The sequence below is a fragment of the Haliotis rufescens genome, unplaced genomic scaffold (genome assembly GCF_023055435.1).
Source record: "Haliotis rufescens isolate VD_foot unplaced genomic scaffold, xgHalRufe1.0.p SCAF_40, whole genome shotgun sequence".
In the NCBI taxonomy this organism is placed as follows: Eukaryota; Metazoa; Mollusca; class Gastropoda; order Lepetellida; family Haliotidae; genus Haliotis; species Haliotis rufescens.
The window spans coordinates 2,793,426-2,815,120 of NW_025964113.1; the positions used below are offsets into that span (position 1 = coordinate 2,793,426).

General features: G+C 40.8%; 2 protein-coding genes across 3 annotated transcripts; one reads left to right on the forward strand and one right to left on the reverse strand.

Annotated features, from left to right (window-relative positions):
• The first annotated feature begins 242 nt into the window (after window positions 1-242).
• On the forward strand, window positions 243-7,636 carry LOC124138582 (serine protease 33-like). 2 transcript variants are annotated; one of them, XM_048382714.1, is made up of 7 exons: window positions 243-385; window positions 2,761-3,173; window positions 4,875-4,963; window positions 5,424-5,716; window positions 6,027-6,172; window positions 6,532-6,586; window positions 7,146-7,636. In XM_048382714.1, exons 1-7 carry the CDS (start codon window positions 328-330, stop codon window positions 7,289-7,291), a joined length of 1,200 nt encoding a protein of 399 aa, XP_048238671.1. In that variant the 5' UTR covers window positions 243-327; the 3' UTR covers window positions 7,292-7,636. The 2 variants fall into 2 exon arrangements, with proteins under 2 accessions (XP_048238671.1, XP_046361269.2); XM_046505313.2 differs by having other exon boundaries at window positions 245-385; window positions 2,776-3,173.
• A 2,679-nt stretch (window positions 7,637-10,315) lies between these two features.
• LOC124138591 (ERI1 exoribonuclease 2-like) lies at window positions 10,316-21,667 on the reverse strand. Its single transcript, XM_046505324.2, has 9 exons — window positions 21,510-21,667; window positions 20,005-20,090; window positions 19,733-19,813; window positions 18,481-18,608; window positions 16,483-16,621; window positions 15,555-15,655; window positions 13,267-13,348; window positions 11,997-12,085; window positions 10,316-11,716 (listed from the first exon to the last, which is right to left on the reverse strand). Exons 1-9 carry the CDS (start codon window positions 21,533-21,535, stop codon window positions 10,673-10,675), a joined length of 1,776 nt encoding a protein of 591 aa, XP_046361280.2. The 5' UTR covers window positions 21,536-21,667; the 3' UTR covers window positions 10,316-10,672.
• Between the last annotated feature and the right edge of the window lie 28 nt (window positions 21,668-21,695).

Here is a 21,695-nt window from a genome sequence, read left to right on the forward strand (position 1 = left end):
CATGATTCTATAATATAAACATTTATTTGATTTGCACATTAATTCTATCCATTTCTGCAAATACATATCTTTTAGGACGCATGTAACAATTTATATATTTAATTATTGTTTCATATACTTTCATACAGAAAAACGTGCATGGTCGGGCTCTCCAAAACGCAACCATGTTTCAGTTGTCAAAGGCATTCACCCATTCAGAGACCTAAGGTAATTGACCCGCCCACTTTCAGGAAGCCCTATAAGAGGTGGTTCTTAAACAGCTAATGAAAGTTCTCTGCGTTTCATATTGGGATATTTATACACACACACATACACTGGTCATCGCGTATGAGGAATATGCCATCGTACATATGGCTGGTTGTACTTTTTGCTCTGTGCGCAGCAGGTAGGTGTTTTAAAAATATGGTTTTGTATCAATCGTTTTGTGTTTTTGCAGCTTCATTTGTTTTAATTTCAAAGCACCGTTTCTGATTTTTTTCAGAGACATTACAAACGATCGCGCGCATGCCTGTGTGCATGTGTGTGCTAGTCCAGACTAATGCTGGCTGGTTTTACAGTAGTTGCCCACTAATGACATGTCCCAGTTTAACATGAATACCCCACTTATGCACATATGATACCAATCTCATTAAAATCAGACCTTAGTTATCGCTACCGCTACCGGTAGCGAGAACTAGGATCTGATTTTAATGAGATTGATATGACACTGACTCCGAGCCAACCAGTCCTTGTTGTATGTACTCAAAGCCGAACGCCAGGCAGGGAAACAACATGTACCATCTTTTAACGTCCCTTGCTTTGGCGCGACCGGGAATCGAACCATTGACCTTCCGCTCTCCGGACAGATGTTTTATTATATACTTAAGTGTGAAAGACTGAGTTAATCGAAGTTGAGAAAAGTGATATTTTCAGTGCAGTGTACATAGCAATTGATATTTCACTTCACTGCAGAGACCATAACACTTGATATTTCACTGCTGTGAACATAACACTTAGACAGAACCATTGTCAAAGAAGAGTGACCTCCCCTTAAATGTTCTCCCTTTATCGTAAGTGTCTGGCCCGTTCACAAACTGTTGACTTCCTTTTACGTTAGTTCCACATTGACAAGGCAAAGTAATGACAGCTGGCAATTAAGGGAGTTAATATCGCTTCATGGCGTTTGTTTTGCTCTTGAAAATGTTCCATTATAGACATTTCTCACTTCAATCGAGACCGTTCGCAAGCGCCATTTTGGTTACCAGCGTGTATTCTTTCGCTTCCAACAGCAGTCTCGAAGTTTTCAAGAATATTTTGTGTTAAGTTGATTTTGTATATAATCATATCTATATGCGTGATACAGAATTTTCGCGACCCTAAATAGTTTTGTTACTTTTGTTTATATTTGTTATGATTTTGCAGACATGAAACCGATTTTTTAGTCGCAAATACAAGGGGTGGTGACACGTCCCTGTGTGCTAGGTAGGGAGAATTAACGTTTCAAGGTTTTAAATGAAATAATTTAATTTTCCGGTAGACAACTACAGTATTCAGTTATATCACGCCCTGTTAGCTTTTGAAATATCAAAAAATGACACAGGTCGTAGAGTTTAAGCTGACATACCAATGATCACTATCAAGAATCATTATGTTGTGTCCCTAAAGAAAAAAAAGGCCCACAGTTGACTAATATTCGATTATTACAGATCGCCAGCATTTAGCGGTTGAAAAAAACCCGGGTTAGAATAGGTCTTCAGCAAAACATGCTTGCCGTAAAAGGCGACCATACTTGTGGTAAGGGGCGACTAACAGGATCGGGTGATCAGGCTCGCTGACCTGTTTGATGCATGTCATCATGTCCCAATTGCGTAGATCGATGCTCATGATATCAATCACTGGATTGACTGGTACAGTATATCCAGGGCATGTACTGACATTTTGTAGTCTAGATAAAATATTTGTTCTGATTAGGATTTTAACCATCTTTAGAAGTCCAGTTTCCACCCTTGCCAAACTGGGCAGGAATTCCTCGACTGGATCTAGCGCCATCAAGGGCTATTACGAGTTACGTCCCTTCTAAGCCTGTCCTTTGGACCAATCAAATTCCACCTCTCGTATCACTTGCATTTGCTTTTAACAAAATTGCGGCGCCCAGTCATGACGATCTGATGATGATCAAGATCTATATTGTGATAAAACGGTTTTTACATCGCGAAAGAAATCAAATCACGTGATCACCTTGACGAAAATATGAAAAGATTTGGAAAATATCTATTGATAATGAGTTGGCGGTGCACATGCTTTGCAAATCCTGCAGTCGACCGAAATCCGCACTACAGTTAACAATCCGGATTTCGATTTTTGTTGCATGATTTTGATTGAACTGTGCATAGACTCGTTAGTCCAGCCAAAATGTAACTCCATAATACCAGCTGGTTCAGCAACGGTAGAAACTGGACTTTTATAGTCAGTTAACTCTCTTGTCTTGGAAACATGGATCTTAACACAATCAGCCACACATACATTGAGGTGGAGTAGCCTGGTGGATAAATGGTTTGCTCGTCACGCCAAAGATCCTGGTTTAATTCTCCATATGGGTACAACGAGTGAATGCAGGACATTGTTGAAATATTGCTAAAACCATACTCACTCACTCAATACCTATAGAGCTAAACATGTCTATGATGTGTTTAATACCTAAACACACACATCTTCACTTAAACAAAATAAATTAAGTTTGAACCGCTGCAATCAAAATGCTATATATAACAATGTACTCAGCTGATTTCATTCCAGACACTCCCTCACGTGACAGTAGTGACGAAGATGCTGCCATTCTCAGAAACGCTCTATCAAATCTCCCAAGGAGCCACCTGCTCACAGCGGGGTTGTCCACCTTCCGACTCCACCAGATGGCGTCCTGGCTTGGACGTGCCCATCCTCACTGGCACGTCCTCTCTCACAACACCCTCTACTCGCTCCTATCCAGGTGGCACCACTGGCCTAGCAAGGGCCAGAGCCCGACTGATGTTCCACCTAAGGAGAGCCAACGCCCAGTTGACTTCCGGACGTGGTACAAAGCATGGCTACAAGACGATGTTGGGGAGTGTGGCATTCCTGATGTAGAACCAAGGTTGAAGATGCCGAGAATTATTGGGGGAAATAATGCCATACCGGGTAGCTGGCCTTGGATGGTGAGTAAAATACTAATACAGGAACGAGTAAGGGGCAGACCATTTGATTTGGGTGGGGTGGGTGGTGAGGGGTAAGTGTGTGTGGGGGGGGGGGGGGGGGGAGGGGGGCATCCTCATCAATACAGAATATTTCTTGATCAAAGCCATAATCTTTGACAGAGCGACAGTATGCCTGTTACCCTATTGTTTTAATAATCACTTCAAATCTTCCATTTCAAGGGGCCATAGCAGTTGCTTACGGTGATGGGAAATGACCATTATGCATAATATACCCTTACAAGCAAACGAAACGTTACCAATCAACATTGTTTGTTCCTAAAAACAGAACAGGAAGATACTTCTATGGCCTAAAATGTACCCTACTGCAGATTGAGATGCATCAGTTGTGAGGATGAGTGAGTGAGCTGGGTTTAACGACGCTTTTAACAGTATTCCAGTTATATCGCGGTGTGGGAGCTTAATGTGGGAGGAAAGCCCGAAGTAATGCAGGTCTCAGACGTTTACCACTTCGGTGAAACCCACGATCACGGGTATGGTGCTGACAAACCTAGAAATATAATCGGGTCGAATTTGGATTCAAACCCTCATAAGTTTCTGACGCAAGCTCCTCACAGCGATAGCCCGTTCGTGGAGCTCTCTATACTATCGCTGCCACCAGTCATAACTTCCCACTGTGAATAGGTGGCCACAACCATACTTGGAGTTGAACTCGCAACCGAATGACCGTTATGTTTACAAACAAGTGACGACTGTCGTGACGCCGAATACACTTATCGCTGCTAAATTACTTTCTTCGTTTGTCAATTTGAATTTCTGTTTCCGACATCACCGATACGACCACGTGGATTGTCTTGTTTTTTTTGTTTTTTTTAAGTCATGTATAAGTATTTCATTTTAACGGATGACGGCAAGTTTCTTTACGAAATTTACAAATCAAACGATTATTCATAGCCTAGAATTATTCAAAGACGGGGCTCCGCGCCACCATTTTCTTGTATCCCCTTTATATTATTATATACCCCATTCGCAACCATAGTTCTGCTTCAGAAGTGACGTCACCAGTTCCATCTCTCTGAAACTGATGAATTCAAAACTCACTTTCTTTATCTTCTAATGCTTTGATTTATCTCAGAAACGCAGAATTTTGTCACCTGCAAAAGCTCATCCGTGTATTCTGGGAAAATTTTACCATTGGAAAAACATACAATACACAAAATCGTCAGACACTGTTAGAACTATTTATGAATCAGCTATTTCACAAAAAATAGCGGACTCGGCCACTTATTCAAACGCTTTCTTCTTCTGTGGATGGGGGTAGCCCAGTGGTAGAAGGTGTCGTAAGTCACTGGGCAGAGTTGCATCCCTTAGTCGTGCCAAGATCCGCTCATCGTGCGTTCAAATTACAGCAATATCATTAAAATCAGATGTTAGTGTTGTGTGTAGCGGCAGAGGGCACTAAGGTCCGATTCTAATGAGATTTCAATGACAGATTCCTGGGATTACGTCATTTAAAACGAAACCTATCATCGTGGGTTCGAATCCCGTTTCGCCCCAATTATGTTTCTAGGTTTGTCAGCACACTACCCGTGCTCGTGGGTTTTACCAAAGTAGTAAACGTCAGAGACCTGCATCACGTGATATAACTGGAATACTATTAAAAGCGGCGTTAAACCCAACTCACGCACTCACTCCTGTGTTCAGGTTTCTCTCAAGTTTGCCGAACAGCACTGGTGTGGCGGGGTACTGCTGGACAAGCAGTGGGTTCTTTCTGCAGGCCATTGTTTCTATGGGTAAGTAAACATGTCTTAGACTTTGTATTCACACATGCCGTTTTCACACCAAGTGTCCTCAACAGACCAACATCAGCTTGAGGTCCATGTGCATGTTTATAGGTGGTTTAGCTTCCGTAAAGAACTATTTATGGTTTAACAAAACAATACTCAATATGCTATCCTAATTGATGAACATTGCTTGTCAAAAATGTTTTTAAAAAAGAAATAACTTAATAAAAACGTCAGGATGTCTATGAAAACAAAGTATTAGCCATCTCTTGATTACAGTGAATTATTTATTAAATGGCTTTTATCGGTATTTCGATTATACAACAGCGTGCCAGGTAAAGTATGAGGATCCTGGCTCCCTGATCTCATTACAATATTGAATGGTGGGTCCCTACATGAAGCACATTCTTAGTGTTCCCCGCATTGAACATATTGAAATAACTCAACACTTTCAAAATCACCCTCACAGGTGGCCTGTGTTCAGCAACCTGTCACTGTGGGAGGCACGCCTTGGAAAATTCGACCCAACGCCGGGAGCAAAGACAGAGCCGACCCAACAAAACATCAAACTCATCAACATCTTCACCCCTCCTGGCTTCGACGTCAACGACACTCTTCTACCAGGAAAAGATCTCGTCTTGCTCAAGCTGGAGCGTCCCGTGACCATGAACACGTGGACAAGGCCTCTGTGTCTTCCCAACAACGATGACATTCCGAGCACTGGACAGAAGTGCGTCATCACTGGCTGGGGGTCTATAACACGTGCGTGTTTCATCATGGTCAAAGCACATGTGTGACGTCATCCTATTGTCTAAACGCTCCATTGGTTTTTAGAAATGGACAGGTTTTTGTCAATTATTTCACATCTTTAACCAACCTTTCTATAAATATACGCTTGGAATAGACGGGACTATTTTACATTTAGACATTTAGCACTCACAACTAACAGACCAAGGATCATACACTCCTAGTATGGAAGGGGCCGAGCTCAGAACAACACTAGGTTACATTACAATAATGAATCTGTGTGGTCAGCACAATATGTACGTAATTACTAAGGTTACTATTCCAGCGTCTGGACCCCCTGGGGCCCTGAAGGAGGCCGTGGTGCCAGTGTACAGCTACTCTGACTGCAGCGAGCTGCCTGGATACAAGGAGCTGGTCACGGAAGACACAATCTGTGCGGGATACAGGGAGGGCGGGGTCGACACTTGTCACGTAAGCAACTATCATACATACGTCTTGACTGTTGGATTCCCTCACATAAACAGGGTATTGTCTTGACTGTTGGACTTCCTCCCACAAAGCAGGGTATTGTCTTGACTGTTGGATTCCTTCACATAAACAGGGTATTGTCTGGACTGTTGGATTCCTTCACATAAACAGGGTATTGTCTTGACTGTTGGATTCCCTCACATAAAGCAGAGTCAAGGTGACAAATTTTGGGCGCAACTAACACTTTGATATCAAACTAAAAGACCAAGTATCATAAGTTGGGCATTGGTATATGGAAACTGTGTATTAATCTGTGATGCAGGGTATTACTCAACTGTCGCTGATGGTGTGTGTGTTTGTAGGGGGACAGTGGAGGACCCCTTCAGTGCCAGATCAAAAACAGATGGGTGATGGCCGGTGAGTGTTAGATTATACCAGTCTCCGGTGCACCGTTACACATCCTCGATTACCAAGAGTATTATGTCTATTCGACCAGTAAATAACAGAGTCTGAACAGACTTTTAAAGTCTGCAGAGTTTCTACTCTTTTGAATATTTTTTCTCTCACAGCCATTTCTTTGTTTCTACATGAAGTGGTGACATGTGGTCACGCAAGCATGAAGCATACGCAATTCAACATGTTACATTGTTTTACTATTGTGCCATTTGGCACTACTTTGCCTTGACTTTGTTGGCCCTCCATTGTGTACTCTAGTGTACAAACTGAAAACATTAGTTCAAGTACCATTAGGAAACTGTGTATGTGTATTATCCCAGGCATAAAGCTTCGGGTATGATATAGTTTTTTTGCTTCTTGAATATGTTGAAAAAGATTATTAATGTAAATCAGAGCTGGACTGCTATCTATCTTGATATCTTCAGAGCCAGAAACAGATCTAAAACATCGCTATATCAGTCAACAAAGGTTGCAAGCCAAGATTTCTGTATCAAGTCTCACTCAATCTATCCATTTCCAGGAACCACATCCTTTGGTGATGCGGGTGGTTCAGGCTGTGCAACGCCCCTGAGACCGGGTGTGTACACCCTGACAGCCAGCCATGTGGAGTGGATACACAGGGTACTATATCGTGACTACAGAGCCACCTTCAGAGAGCATCAGTAGAGGGACAACCTCAGGACATACCTCCTGGTGCTTCACAAGCAGCTCCTCCAAGCAGAGACTATGGGAGAAAAGACGACATATCCACGCCGGTGACAAGTTAGACTTCTAGCTTACATTAAAATCCTTTGTATCTTTTGATGCTATATATGCTGTAACATTTGGGGTGAGAATGATCATGATGATAACATGAAATCTGTGATTTTGTATGTATATGAAATAGGTATATTTTTTAAGAGACAAAGTGTTTAATCATAATGTACAATGACGATGGGTTAAATAGATTACCCTGATGTACTTTTTAGAAATGTCTTTTTATATTTAACAATAAAGCATGTTTTCCTGCAAGGATATCAAGTTGTTTTGGGGGCATTTTACGTTACTGGCTATTGTCTTCATATAACTGTATATATGATACAGGGTACAGCAAAATAAACAAAACATGAATCAACAGAAAACATATATATCTGACCTCCCCAAAACGGCCTTCTACAATCAACATGATCAAATATATGTAATAACATGGAGCAACAGGGTTCTGTAGCTCACCCAAAGTTTCTATAACATAACAATCAGAAGGTGAGGTGAAATTGGGTTTAACGTTGCATCCAAGATTATTGCACTTATATAACGACGTGCATGCACGTGTGTGTGTGGCTGCTTGTACTAGTCCGGACTGATGCCGATTTATAGTGCTAGCTCACTGAGATACCATGCCGCAGTTTAACATGAATATCCCACTCAGACACAGTATACTGACCAGTCCTTGATTTAGCCCCTTAATGCCGAGCGCCAGACAGGGTAACAACAAGTACCATCTTTTAATGTCTTTTGGTATGACGCAGCCGGGGATCGAACTCTCTCAAATGCTCTACCACAAGACCACGGAGGCAGTCTAACAATCAAAAAGGTGGCAGAGGGTAAAAGAAGGATAAGCAATAGAAATAACAGAAGTCTACAAAACAGACACCTCACACCATGATCATTATATGACATTTCCATAACTGGCTATGCAGATGGTCAATGTAGACTGACACTTAATCTCTGAAAATAACTCCATTTAAATTAAAAAGGAGCCCTGGTAAGATGGGAGATTCAGAACCAGTGGAAAATATGGACTTGTTTCATTTAAGACTACAGCATTCATTATATTAAGGGCTGGGTGGAAGGAAAAATAAGATGGTTCAGGGATTGCAAGTTCATCATGACTGCAATGGAATTTTTGAAAGAAACAATCTGATTTTAATGAGATTGAGCTTCATAAACCCAGAACTGTCAGAGGAGATGTGGAAAATGTGGTAAAAGTTGACAGGATTATGTGAACATTTCAAAGGTCAAAGGTCCTGTCTGGGACTAAATTCCAACTATGCACATAAAACACTAGTTAGGTAATATGCTATTCACATATGACAACTTACTTCATATTAAATTTCATAACGACACAAAAACCAAGACGTTTTAGAGGAGATGTTGAAACTGCAGATACACAGGACAAACGGGTAAGTGAAGGTCAACAGTTGAAGCTGGTTCAACAATAAATAAAAGCCAATATTTATATTATATGTTATGTTATTCATATTGTATGTTATGTTATTCATTTTAATAATGATACATGTTGAAATGCCAAAGTAATGTGTCAAATGATATTTTCAATATTCACAGCTGCCACGGCGGACATGTTTAAAAATTGAATACAAGTTCTTTGTGCAGGTTTTCGAGACATTTATACTTCCTAGATTCAGCTTCAAAGACCTTGCAGCTTCAGAGGAGATTTTGAAAACACGAAAAATTAATGACAAACAAACAGACCGCCAGATCATGGCCAGTGCTTATGAATATAAGCTCAAATGACTTTCAGCCAGATGATCTAAAATATACCCAAGAAAGATTCATCATTTTCCATACATTAATATTCCATTTTCCTTGTGTTTTTTTTATAAAATACTTAATATCAAATAAGTGTACTAATGAATTATAAAAAATTATTGTCCTGATCACACCATTTTTATCTTAAATAAAATTAAACACAGGATCAACCATGGAACTAATCTAAAATTGGACAGTCGATCAAAACGTTTCCATTTGGATTTTTAAGCAACAATGCATATATATCTCTCCCACACCAACAAAATAACCAATTACCAATGATGCATACATAATGATACTTCATACTCTCAACATGCATGTATATGGAGCACAGTATACCGGTATATGGTCTCTGCACTGGTGCATGATGTCATAGCTAAATCGAGAACTGACTGAAGAAACAGATTGAGGCTACAGAAACTAAATACCGTATTCGGCGTAATAAGCGCCCAGGGCACTCTCAAAATTAGAAATAGGAGGCTCTTATTAGAATGAAAATTTGATGAAAAAAAACAGAGTTGAAAGATTGTAAATTTCATGGTTTCAGCTGACAGCCTGAAATGATACTAAAGAAAAGTCTGTGCGTATTAAACACGACAGATATATTTTTCCAGAATTTAATTGCCCATAATTAAGGGTGCATATAACACACGAGAGCGTATTATACATGAATAAATAAGTCTTGTGTATATTGATCAATCGGAAGGGGTGCTAATTGGGATTGTTCACAAGCCAATATATTAGCAAATATCGCCGTGGGCGCTTATTAGAGCTGGGCGCTTACTACGTCGAATACAGTATATGATTACTGTTTCCGATCAATCCTAATCAGGAGCCTGGATCCAAAACCTGTTTAATCAGGGTTATTTTAATGACATAATGCAAATTACCACTTTTCAAAATTACAGTTTAGAAAGCAAACAAAATGACCTACCTACCCTATATTTAGATTTTAGAATTAGGAAACACACATATTTCGGTGGGTTGTGGGATGCATTGATAGCAGGAACCACATCTTCCAAAATCTGCAGCATTATGACCATGTGATCCTCATGTTAGTCAGCTGTTGACATATTCTGCCCTGGAATCAACACAAGGTAATCATGGGCAACCTCATCTTCCCGAGGCAAGAGAGTAAACTGTCGTACAGATTTCTGTCGATTGCAGGATTTGCAAAGCATGTACACCGCCAACTCGTTGTCAGCAGATATTTTCCAAATCTTTTCAATGTTTTTAATCAAGGTGCTCACGTGATTTGATGCATTTCGCGATGTAAGACCCCTTTTATCACGATATAGAACTTGATAATCGATCAGATCGTCCTGACTGGGCGCCACCATTTTGTGTGAAGCAAACGCAAGTGATACGAGGGGTGGAATCTGATTGGTCCATAGGACAGGTTTAGAAGGGACATAACTGGTTATAGCCACTGGTGGCGCTATGATCGAGCCCAGGAATTCCAGCCTAGTTCGGCAAGGGTGGAAATTGGACTTTTTAAGATGGGTCAACCTGATTGTTCTATCGAATAAACTTAGGAACAGCTGATCTGATCCCCCGCTGAGACTGTGGTCTCACACCTACTGGTGTGACAGGAGTAAATGGTCTGGACACACCACAACTACTTCCTGTCTTTGAGACATGTCTGGAGTTACCTCCCCCTGCAGATGAACTTTCCCACTGGAAGAACTCGCATCCTCTCCTAGCATCATATTGAGAAGTACGCACACCACATGTGAAGAAGAACCGACCAATGTTAGGGCCCGGTGACTGAACCAAACGTCGTTTTGAACGTCGACCACATTTACACATCGGTGGGGTAGCTTTCATGCTGCTTGAACAGTTGGACCCAGGAAGTGATAACCTGCCTTGCCCAGGACTTGGTGTTTTGAAAACAGTGTTTGAAGTATTTTGATATGGTGCCATTACTCCACGACTCAAGCTTTCACCACTATGGTTCATCCTCTGATTTGGAGTTTTGAAAACACTTCTCAACACAACTTCAGATGTGGAAGCAGAGCTTAGACCCGTCTGTCCTGGAGTCACAGCACTTTGATTTGGTGGCTTGAAGCTTCCATGAACAGTAGGACAATGATTCTGAGTTCTCGAGCAGCTGTTTCTCAAAGCCGTCTTGGAACGATTTATGCATGGTGTAACAACACTGGACACCTTAGTATCCATACAATGATCAGACTCCAGTTTCTTTCCTTGACTTGACACTGAACAGGTCGTCCTGCCACTCTTCAAATCTCTGACACACTTTTTATCCTCCTGTTTAAAATCACGCCTAATATTGGTATCTCGAACACTCAGTCCCACAGAGCTTTGACGAGTATTTAAACTCACTGGAACCACAAATGTTTTCTCCTTTCCATCAGATCTCTGGTTGACTATTTGAAGTTTTGTCTGAAGAAGTTTTCCACTTTGCTTGAAAGGAACAGAGCTTGGTCGTTTAGAACTTTGACCTGTGGACACGGTGATAGTGGGAGAGATGTGTGACCTGTGTCCTCGCTTTATTGTTCCATCCCCCTCAACAGTCTGTTGGTCATCCTGACCAGATGCTGCCTTATAACAAAGAACAGACACTTATAGTCACAAATCAGATTGTTTTAATATAATTTAAAATCCAGTACAAAAAATCAACCATAAAATACAATAAAAGTAAATACGACACATTAAAACATGGACAAACTGGTTATGAATTTGTCTCATTTTCATGTCCGTAATCAAGTAGATTAGTACACACAATCCACATTATCATCACAGACATCTACAAGTACACATATAAAACATATTGCAAGTGACCCTTGTTTTGATCGACTGTAATGAGTGTCTATCTGCGTACCATTCCGATGTTCTTGGTGACGTTCATGATACAGCCATCTCTCATCATCCTCCAGGCCAAACGAGCTGTGTTGCGGGCATCATCCACACCTGGAATACAAGTTATCTATCATGTGTCTACCTGTGTAACACTTCAGAAATAGCCTCTTGTCTAGAGGTAGGGAGTAAATATTGCTTTGTCATACACAAGCAATGCATCATCAATACAGGACAGGTTTGTATACACTGCATTTCTCCGTTGCCCTTGAATACATTAAACCGCTGTGCGATGTGGTAGTGTTTGTTTGTTTGTTTGTTTTTTATGTTTGTTGTTAACGCCATACTCTGCAATATTCCAGCTATTTGACGTCAGTCTGTAAATAATCAAATCTGACAATCTAGTGATTGGCATCATGAGCATCAATCTACGCAATTGGGATACAATGACATGCATCAATCAAGTCAGCGAGCCAGACCACCCAATCCTATCAGTCACCTCTTGCGACAAGCATGGGTTGCTGAAGACTTATTTTAACCTGGATCAGTGAAGTAGTGACACATGTCTATTTTTAGTAAGCTAATTGAAATGATGTTAGTGTGTTTGTTTGCTTGTTGTTTAACACTGCACTAAGCATTATTCTAGCTACATGATGGTCAGAAAATAATCAAACAATGTAATCAATCTAGTGATTGACATACTGAGCATCGATCTATGCAACTGGGATACAATGACATGCATCAACCAAGTCAGCGAGCCGTTTTGTGGCCACTTATGACAAGCAGGTTGCTGGGGAATCCCGTAATCTCAATGGGTAGCTATGAGGCCAGTATTAACCATGTTCACAAATGGAATTGGGTCCTTACTTAATCCCAACTCCACACCTGAACTTAGTGTGAGATGTACCATTGCCTGGCACTAAAGTACTGTATAGAGCAGGCAACCACAAGGTTATGGCCCAAGTTGCAAATGTCACACAAGAAACATTGTTGTTTGTGCGATGTAAACTGAGCACTCACTGGCTTCTCTCTAAAGAAAGTTTACACATTCTCTTGGCTTTGATTTTAATTCAAGTCAGGAATTGTCAGGAATTGTAAGGAATCATTCGTAATTAATCTCAAAATTCAGTTTTAAGTGAAAAGTATAGGTCACCACACTTAAAGTTAAAAATAAAAGAGATGTCCAAAAGCACTGAGGTCATAACTCTTAAAATTAAAACAACATGGCAGTGACACCAGTAGTGGTATACAAGCAAGGATGAGGTATTAAATGTTAATCCGTGTCAATTGCTTACCTGAATGTTCACGTCCTTCAAACTCAATACCAACAGCCTGCAGAGCTCCATTTAAACCATGAGGCTTCCGCCCATAGAATTTCTAAAAATGGAAAACCATTTACATCATCATTTATTGATGATTCACTTTCATTATTTGATTTCAAAGAAACACACGCTTAAAAAATAAAGGTAAACATGGTACAATGGCTTTTAAGACCCTCCATATCATCACTGACCCCCAAGACAGTGTATCATCTGTTATCTCAAATATTCTGATGTAGGTCTCTCCAACAGTCAAAGACTACCTGTTTATACATGAGACAATGTGTCAATCTAACAACACCTAGACCTTGGCAGGAAGTGGGCACCACTACATGGACCTTGACAGGACGTGGGCACCAGAACATGGACCTTGACAGGAAGTGGACAGCAGAACATGGACCTTGACAGGAAGTGGACACCAGAACATGGACCTTGACTGGAAGAGGGCACCAAAACATGGACCTTGACAGGAAGTGGACACCAGAACATGGACCTTGACAGGAAGTGGGCACCAGAACATGTCGGGAATCAAACCCGGGTCTTCGGGGTGATGAGCGAATGCTTAAACCACTAGGCTACCCGACTGCCCCACCTTGACTGGAAGAGGGCACCATACAATAGACCTTGACAGGAAGTGGACACCAGAACATGGACCTTGACTGGAAGTGGGCACTAGAACATGGACCTTGACTGGAAGTGGGCACCAGAACATGGACCTTGACAGGAAGTGGGCACCATACAATAGACCTTGACTGGAAGAAGGCACCATGCAATAGTGAGTGAGTGAGTGAATATGGTTTTACGCCGCTCTTAGCAATATTCCAGCAATATCATGGCGGGGGACACCAGAAGGCTTCGCACATTGTACCCATGTCGGGAATCGAACCCGGGTCTTTGGCGTGACGAGCGAACGCTTAAACCACTAGGCAACCCGACCGCCCCACACCACCATACAATAGACCTTAACAGGAAGAGGGCACCATACAATAGACCTTGACTGGAAGAGGGCACCATACAATAGACCTTGACTGGAAGAGGGCACCATACAATAGACCTTGACAGGAAGAGGGCACCATACAATAGACCTTGACATGAAGAGGGCACCATACACTAGACCTTGACAGGAAGAGGGCACCATACAATAGACCTTGACATGAAGAGGACACCATACAATAGACCTTAACAGGAAGAGGGCACCATACAATAGACCTTGACAGGAAGAGGGCACCATACAATAGACCTTGACAGGAAGAGGGCACCATACAATAGACCTTGACATGAAGAGGGCACCATACAATAGACCTTGAAAGGAAGAGGGCATCATACAATAGACCTTGACAGGAAGAGGACACCATACAATAGACCTTGACAGGAAGAGGGCACCATACAATAGACCTTGACTGGAAGAGGGCACCATACACTAGACCTTGACAAGAAGAGGGCACCATACAATAGACCTTGAAAGGAAGAGGACACCATACAATAGACCTTGACAGGAAGAGGACACCATACAATAGACCTTGACAGGAAGAGGACACCATACAATAGACCTTGACAGGAAGAGGGCACCATACAATAGACCTTGACTGGAAGTGGGCACCAGAACATGGACCTTGACAGGAAGAGGGCACCAATGCCTAGACCTTGACTGGAAGTGGGCACCAGAACATGGACCTTGAAAGGGAGTGGGCACCATGCCCTGGACCTTGACTGGAAATGGGCACCAGAACATGGAGCACAGTCCCTCTTTTAAGACCATAAGCAATAAGTACTGACACCTGATAAACACATTCCACATTTACAACAAGAAAATGGACTGTCAGCTGCGGGATGACTACAGGGAGCATTTTAACTATTGCAGTGGCATTCTGACTATAATTATCTTGCAACAATGCATATTTCACATGCCTTTTTCTATACACTTGTACCATGTCAAGCCTAACATGCCTTGCCTAACCATGCTACTGTAACATGTCCTCCATTTCATAGGTCCAGTTAACAGCTATGGAACGTATTGGAGATTTAAAGGAGGTAGCTCTTAATAGTCTCATGTAGATGTAAAAATGAAAATTTTTCAGTTAAAGAAACATAATTTCCTCTTATTTGTGACACTACTGTTTGTGACATTACTGTATTCCACTTAGTTTGTGTTCTTGTTAAGACACGCACAGGCATGAAGCCAAAGATCATAATCGGGGTGAATGTGTGATTCGATCTAACAATTATTGGATCCTGGCACAGGTAAGGAACACCCGATCCCCTACCCTGTATGTCGCCCTCAGATCAATCCAACTGTTCATCTCTGGGGGTCTGGAGAGTTGTTTCCGACGAGCCTCATACAGTAGACACACACCAAGATCCCAATCTGAAAGTTGAAAAAACTTATACCAGTATACTTCAACACAGTAGAATATCTTTTCAAGCTTATTACAGTCAAAACTTTTAATTCTTAACTTCAGAAATGTATTTACCATCAAATCCTTCTTTATCTTTCATCATTTTAAAAACACACAAAGCTAAATGAATTAGCTCAGTTTCTAGCATATCACAGCTTGTCAGTGTATGTTACAGGAAAGTCTGGCGCAATGTTTAAAATGTAGAATGAATATCAACAGCTTCATGTCATAACTTTAGCATGACAGTTCAAAGTTCAGGGGAAATTGTGGTCGATTTCTAAATCTCAGTTCAGGAGTAGCCTATTTCACAAACCTGTTATGTGACTTGTGTCAAAATTAAACGAGGAATAAGATTCAATGAAAAGGTAAGCAATGCTACTGATGGAAACCACAACATGGTAGCCTGAAATCAGGCCAGGATCAGATAAACCAGTGGTCGATAGTGTGAGAGCCAATTCACACCAACAGCTCATACCCATGAGTGGTACTTATCATGCTTATACTGTAGTCCTCATACTTATTCACATTCTGCAGGCATTGAGACCATTCAATCTCTTACAACATAAATATCATATAGTATCCCAGCGAACATTCAAATTACATGCTCAGCTCCTGGGCAGTGTACAACTCATAGTGCCAGAAGGTATGCTCTCAAGTCACCATAACAACCAACCGGGTATCCATTCACCTCTGGGTGAACAGATGCAAATTTTTAACGTCACCTAAATGATTCGCCTAAGCATATGTCTCATACCTCATAACCTGTGTTCAAGTGTGGAGCAAGACTTGTACTAACCTGACCATGTGACAAAGGTGGCTCTGGACCCTTCCTCCCCTTCAGAGAAGACAATATTCTTCTCCTGCTTAATCTTGTTCAACCAGTGACAGAACTTACGTAGACACAGAAACAGAGGGATCCCTTGTTCCACTTGCTCCTGGCAAAACACAGGCAGATGATAAAACACCACAGCCATGACCCATTTATGTTTGGTCAATCTCAGTAAAATCAGATCTAAGTACTCGCTGCCGCTAAACAAAGATCTGAGGACATCCGATTACGGGTCACATCAGAACGACATCCACTGAAAGGACTAACAAGAAGTCGACATCAGCCAATTAGAAAGCAACTTTCTCTAAATTTACGGCACTCCTTTCAACCTGGCGACTTCCATTTCAGACTACGCTTGAAAAATATGTTGACACAGTTCTCGATTAAAATTTGGAAAACTGAACAAACGAACATTCCGAAATGTCTCATATATGGTTGCGATTGTATGGCAGTGCTTCCCACGTACTGTGCAACACCTCCTCCGTTCAAATGTTTATCCCTCGGAAGCAAGAGATAGACGATAACTTTGACAGAATCAGTCGTATGGGCTGTAATTGTTGTTCGGAATACACCATGTTAACGTTTTCAAGGTTGCATGATTAGAAAACACATTCCGACTGACACTTTCATGATCTGGTAAGCGACGCTTTGACTTGTTGGATGAAAGGTCGTTCTGACGTGACCCGTAATGGGATGTCCTCAGATCTTTGTTTAGCGATAGCGAGAACTAAGATCTGATTTTAATGAGATTGATGTTTGTTATATCTCCATTAATAATTGTGAAATTCCATTGGTTCATCTGTATCAAGTGAAAAACAATACATTTCAATATACACCCCCAAATCATGTGACTGACACTAACCCCCATTATTGACTAGTCACATGATCAGTATTGACCTGTAATGTGATGAATATTGACTCTCGTCTGCTAGCAAACAAGACAGCGTCTGATATACCAACATTTTCTTTTACAGTTCACAGCTAAATTAATGTAATGAAACAGAGGATGGTTTAAATGCTTCATAAACTTCAAAGTGAATTTTGGTATACGAAACGAATGTTTATTTTTGAAGAGGTCAATATGCGAAAAGAAGGACCCTTGGACCCGGCCAATTCGGCAGTCTGACTGGACCTCGGCCTGCTGCCTTCGTCTGATTAGACCACCTCAGTGGTTGGGTCGTCAGGTCCTTACTGCATATTGACCTCATCAAGAGTAATTATTTGTATATGTGATTTCTGATATAAAGTCATTTTTCTTGAGCATGTTCAATATCTCATCACACTTTTAGCTGTAAATAAGTAGCACCATAAACAAGCAACTTCTTCATTCACAATAGGGGCACAGTATGCACAGTCATCTAAGGCGATGCGAATCGCTGTGCAGAGTTGCATCCCTTGGGAACGCCAGAAACCTATGATTGTGGGTTCGTATCACAGTTCGCCCGATTATGTTTCTAGGTTTGTCAGCATCATACCCATGCTCATGGGTTTCACCGAAGTGGTCAACGTCTGAGACCTGCATCACTTTGGGCTTTCCTCCCACATTAAGCTGACACACCGTGATTTAACTGGAATACTGTTAAAAGCAGCATTAACCTAACTCACTCACTCACCCCACACTTTAGCTGTTACTACTCTAACAGTAAGGAACTTGTTTGAATATTACTTTCAGCAAGAAGTTACACAGCTTTTAACAATATTCTGGTCAAATGATGACGTCATCCCAAAGGATGGGTTTCACTGTACCCATGTAGGAAATCAAAGACATGACTTTTAACCATCAAACATCATTTGATGCCAAGCAGTCATATTCTCAGAAAATTAAGGTCTCTCTGCTGGTCACTTTAAAAACAAAAACATCAGTTCACGTCGTTCACTTCTGACAATTTCTTGTAAACACTGGGTATCCGTGACCTATTCCGCTTCAGCATCTACAAGAATGGGACATGGCCAATCCCCACCTACCTGGGTAATTCCAGTGAGCTGTTTACAAAAGTCGCTGAGTACTGGCTGTTCTTGAGGCTGAACATAGTGGTGAAACTCACTCTCTATCTGCCCCGTCCTCGTGTTACACAGCACTGCTGGAAACTCAACTGGAAGAATACAAACAATTGTATGCATATCATCCAATATTGTTCATAATCAAAATCAAGTGAGTTTTTATTGCTCAACTTAAACTCATTTATGAAAGGTCAACATTGATTTTGGAAAAAAAACACTCAAAATTGATCAACATCATGACAGCGAAATCTAATCAATTACCAACTGACAACCAGAAGGTTCACAGTCACATCAGCATCTCATCCTACCTGGTACCCATCCACTGCTGGGTGAACAGAGGCATATTTCAAACAAAGTCACTTGCCTAAGGAGAAATCACATGACATGTGCTTCAGTGTGGGGCAGGACGAAAGCCCTAGAAACTCACATGTCACGCTGCCCAAAGTAGTCACCCATCCATCAACTCTCCACGACCAACGTTTTTTTAACGTTACCTGATTTGTTACCTGTACACTGTACACATGACCACGTGCCACAATATTTCAAGTAACACTAGGTGTCAACATTGTCCAATTCTTTTTCAACTGAACCATGTTGAACTGGCTTTTCATCAAGCTATCCATGTCAAGTTATTCCAGCCATCTTACCTACAGTATGCAGCTATATTATCATGACGATTGCATTATAGTATTGATAAGAACAATTATAAATTATGTTGTGGTTCTCATTACACTTAACTTAAAAAGGGATCGGAAGATAGACTTCTTCTTATTCAATGAATCTGCAACTGTGCTGGAAAAATGCTTAAGGTAGGCAGGGTTTGGAATGTATTTCATTTGTGGCATTTGTTTTGTCACAAAACAGTACCACTAAAAGAATTAAAGGCCAGATAGGTAATCGGATCCACTTCATTTTTTTTAAGCCTTAGGACATTAACCACATGTGAATTATTACAATACAAGTGAAAACATCACTGTATGTCAGTGTGAATGGTATACTATGATCATCATGATACTGAGGGGCGGTGGGGTAGCCTCGTGGTTAAAGCGTTCGCTTGTCATGCCGAGGACCTGGGTTTGATTCCCTTCATGGGTACAATGTATGAAGCCCATTTCTAGTGTCCCCCGCTGTGATATTGCTGGAATATTGCTAAAAGCGGCGTGAAACCAAACTCACTCACTCATGATATTGATATAAATGAATCTGAAAATCTTACTGATTTCTTGGGTGCGAAATTTTCCATCTTGCCAACATGTTGATTCAAAATCCAATACCACAAGATATGTAAAAACCTGACCTGAAAGAATAAAACCTTTGAATATATCACCTGCCAATCTTACTTATTTTTCTCTCATGTTTACAGTTTATCTAACTTCTTCTTAAATGCATATACAATTGTGAATGATTTAAGTTTTAGTCATAAAATGAGAGCAAACAATGAAACAGTTAAGTTATCACATAAGCTTATCATATCTTAAATCACATCACCTGTGCACAACTTGGGCTTTTTCATTAGGGCTTCTTTTCCATTTTGTACTTTTGGCATATAGCGTTTTCTCAGGAGTCCCAGTTCACTGCAAAGGAAAGATGGTCCATAATAAGCACCACCGGGGCTTGGGTAAGCCATACACAACTTAGATTTGTTTTCATAGATCGTTCGGTAGTGAACAAACATCGTTCAAACGATAAAATTTTATTTGATAATAGTCACTTGACAATTACGTACCTTCAGTGATGCAGTTTCTTATAAATAATATGAACTGTCATTGAAATATGCCTTCTAATATGGGGTGCTTAAAAAGATTACTTTCAGATTGGTCCAGAAGTTGTTGAGGGGATGCTTATAGGAAAGAGAAAAGCCCTTAATATGGTAAATATGGTATATTTAATAGTTTGATTATTTAAAGATTTTATAAATGTCATAATGCACAATAAACTATTGATATTTACTTTTGCAATAGTGATAATGCCTAGCAAGTGATAGAGTATATGTACCGAAATACCATAAATTTGGTTCCCATGAAAACAGGTGATGTGACACTGTCTTTACAGTCAATGAAATGAAAGCAGTCTTTTTGACTGTCAAATGACATTCTGTGAATATTGAGACACAGATGCTTTACCAATGACAACTACAATGTACAGCAATTAGGGCTGGGATGGGTCAGGTACTCGGGTACTGAGTAGGACCTGGGTACCCACAGGACAACCTGGACCTGTGGTTGGTCATGTCATTATATTGTTTATTGGCAAAACTTATCTAGAACTCTATGGTTACACTGTAAGTGACAAATGTTCGCATTTCTTTCTGATAATGCACAAATTCCTTATGACTTTACATGTTTGCAATAAGATAAAACTTCAGTCAACTTCAGTGAATGCATGACCAGATCGGTTTATGAGTATCTGAATACATTTTGACAGGAGTATGGTCAAACGTTTCCCAATCAGACATTTTGTACCTATCTCTTGAGACCTACAGCAGGTACCCGGGTAGGGTCAGGTAATAGGGTTGTGGGTACGGGGTAGTAAATTTGGACTCGTCTCAGCCCTACCTGTGATTTGGACCAAGGCTGAGTCGAGCAAAACTCTGTTGGTCTATTAAGATCAGCTTAAAAATCCACAGATAACACTCAATTTAAATGAGAATTAGGCTAAGTGACAATTTGGGGCAAGTAAACTAAAAAATCATTGGCACTGATTACGATGATGAGGAGACGGTATGAAAATGTAAACATGCAACCCTTAGTTATTGAATCATGAATGTGTCATTGTTGGATGAGAAAGAATTTGTAAATGTGGAGACGTCAGTGCATGCATATTTGAATTGTGTGGCAGTCATTATACACGCACTGAACACATGCCAATCCCTGACAGACAGCAGGTCGTCTCTGCAGACTCCGGTTATCCCCGAACTGTTGATAATAATGTTATGTTTATATATAAGTATATTTCAACAGTTTGTGTATTGTAATGACTGCAGAGACCATTACCGTGCAAGTTCTTTAGTTGTTTTCATCTCTGTGCACACAAGTCATTCATGAGCGTTTTAGACAACTGTAAGTTCTGAAATACAAATATCAGTGGTTTCACAGTCAAAGTTTGGACTCAAATTAGCCGCCATTGCTGAATTCTCGCACCCAGCGAGACTTTGATTTTATTAAAAACATAAAACATGA

Bases quoted from the DNA above. Each gene is read 5' to 3' on its own strand.
- LOC124138582 (XM_048382714.1), top strand. From the start codon at position 328: ATGAGGAATATGCCATCGTACATATGGCTGGTTGTACTTTTTGCTCTG. The intron at 4,964-5,423 runs GTAAGTAAACAT...TCACCCTCACAG, and splicing joins GCAGGCCATTGTTTCTATGG to GTGGCCTGTGTTCAGCAACC. The intron at 6,173-6,531 runs GTAAGCAACTAT...GTGTGTTTGTAG, and splicing joins GCGGGGTCGACACTTGTCAC to GGGGACAGTGGAGGACCCCT.
- LOC124138591 (XM_046505324.2), bottom strand. From the start codon at position 21,535: ATGAAAACAACTAAAGAACTTGCACG. The intron at 20,091-21,509 runs GTAATGGTCTCT...TTTCCTTTGCAG, and splicing joins ACAACTAAAGAACTTGCACG to TGAACTGGGACTCCTGAGAA. The intron at 16,622-18,480 runs GTAGGTGGGGAT...GTGTTTTGCCAG, and splicing joins AGCTCACTGGAATTACCCAG to GAGCAAGTGGAACAAGGGAT.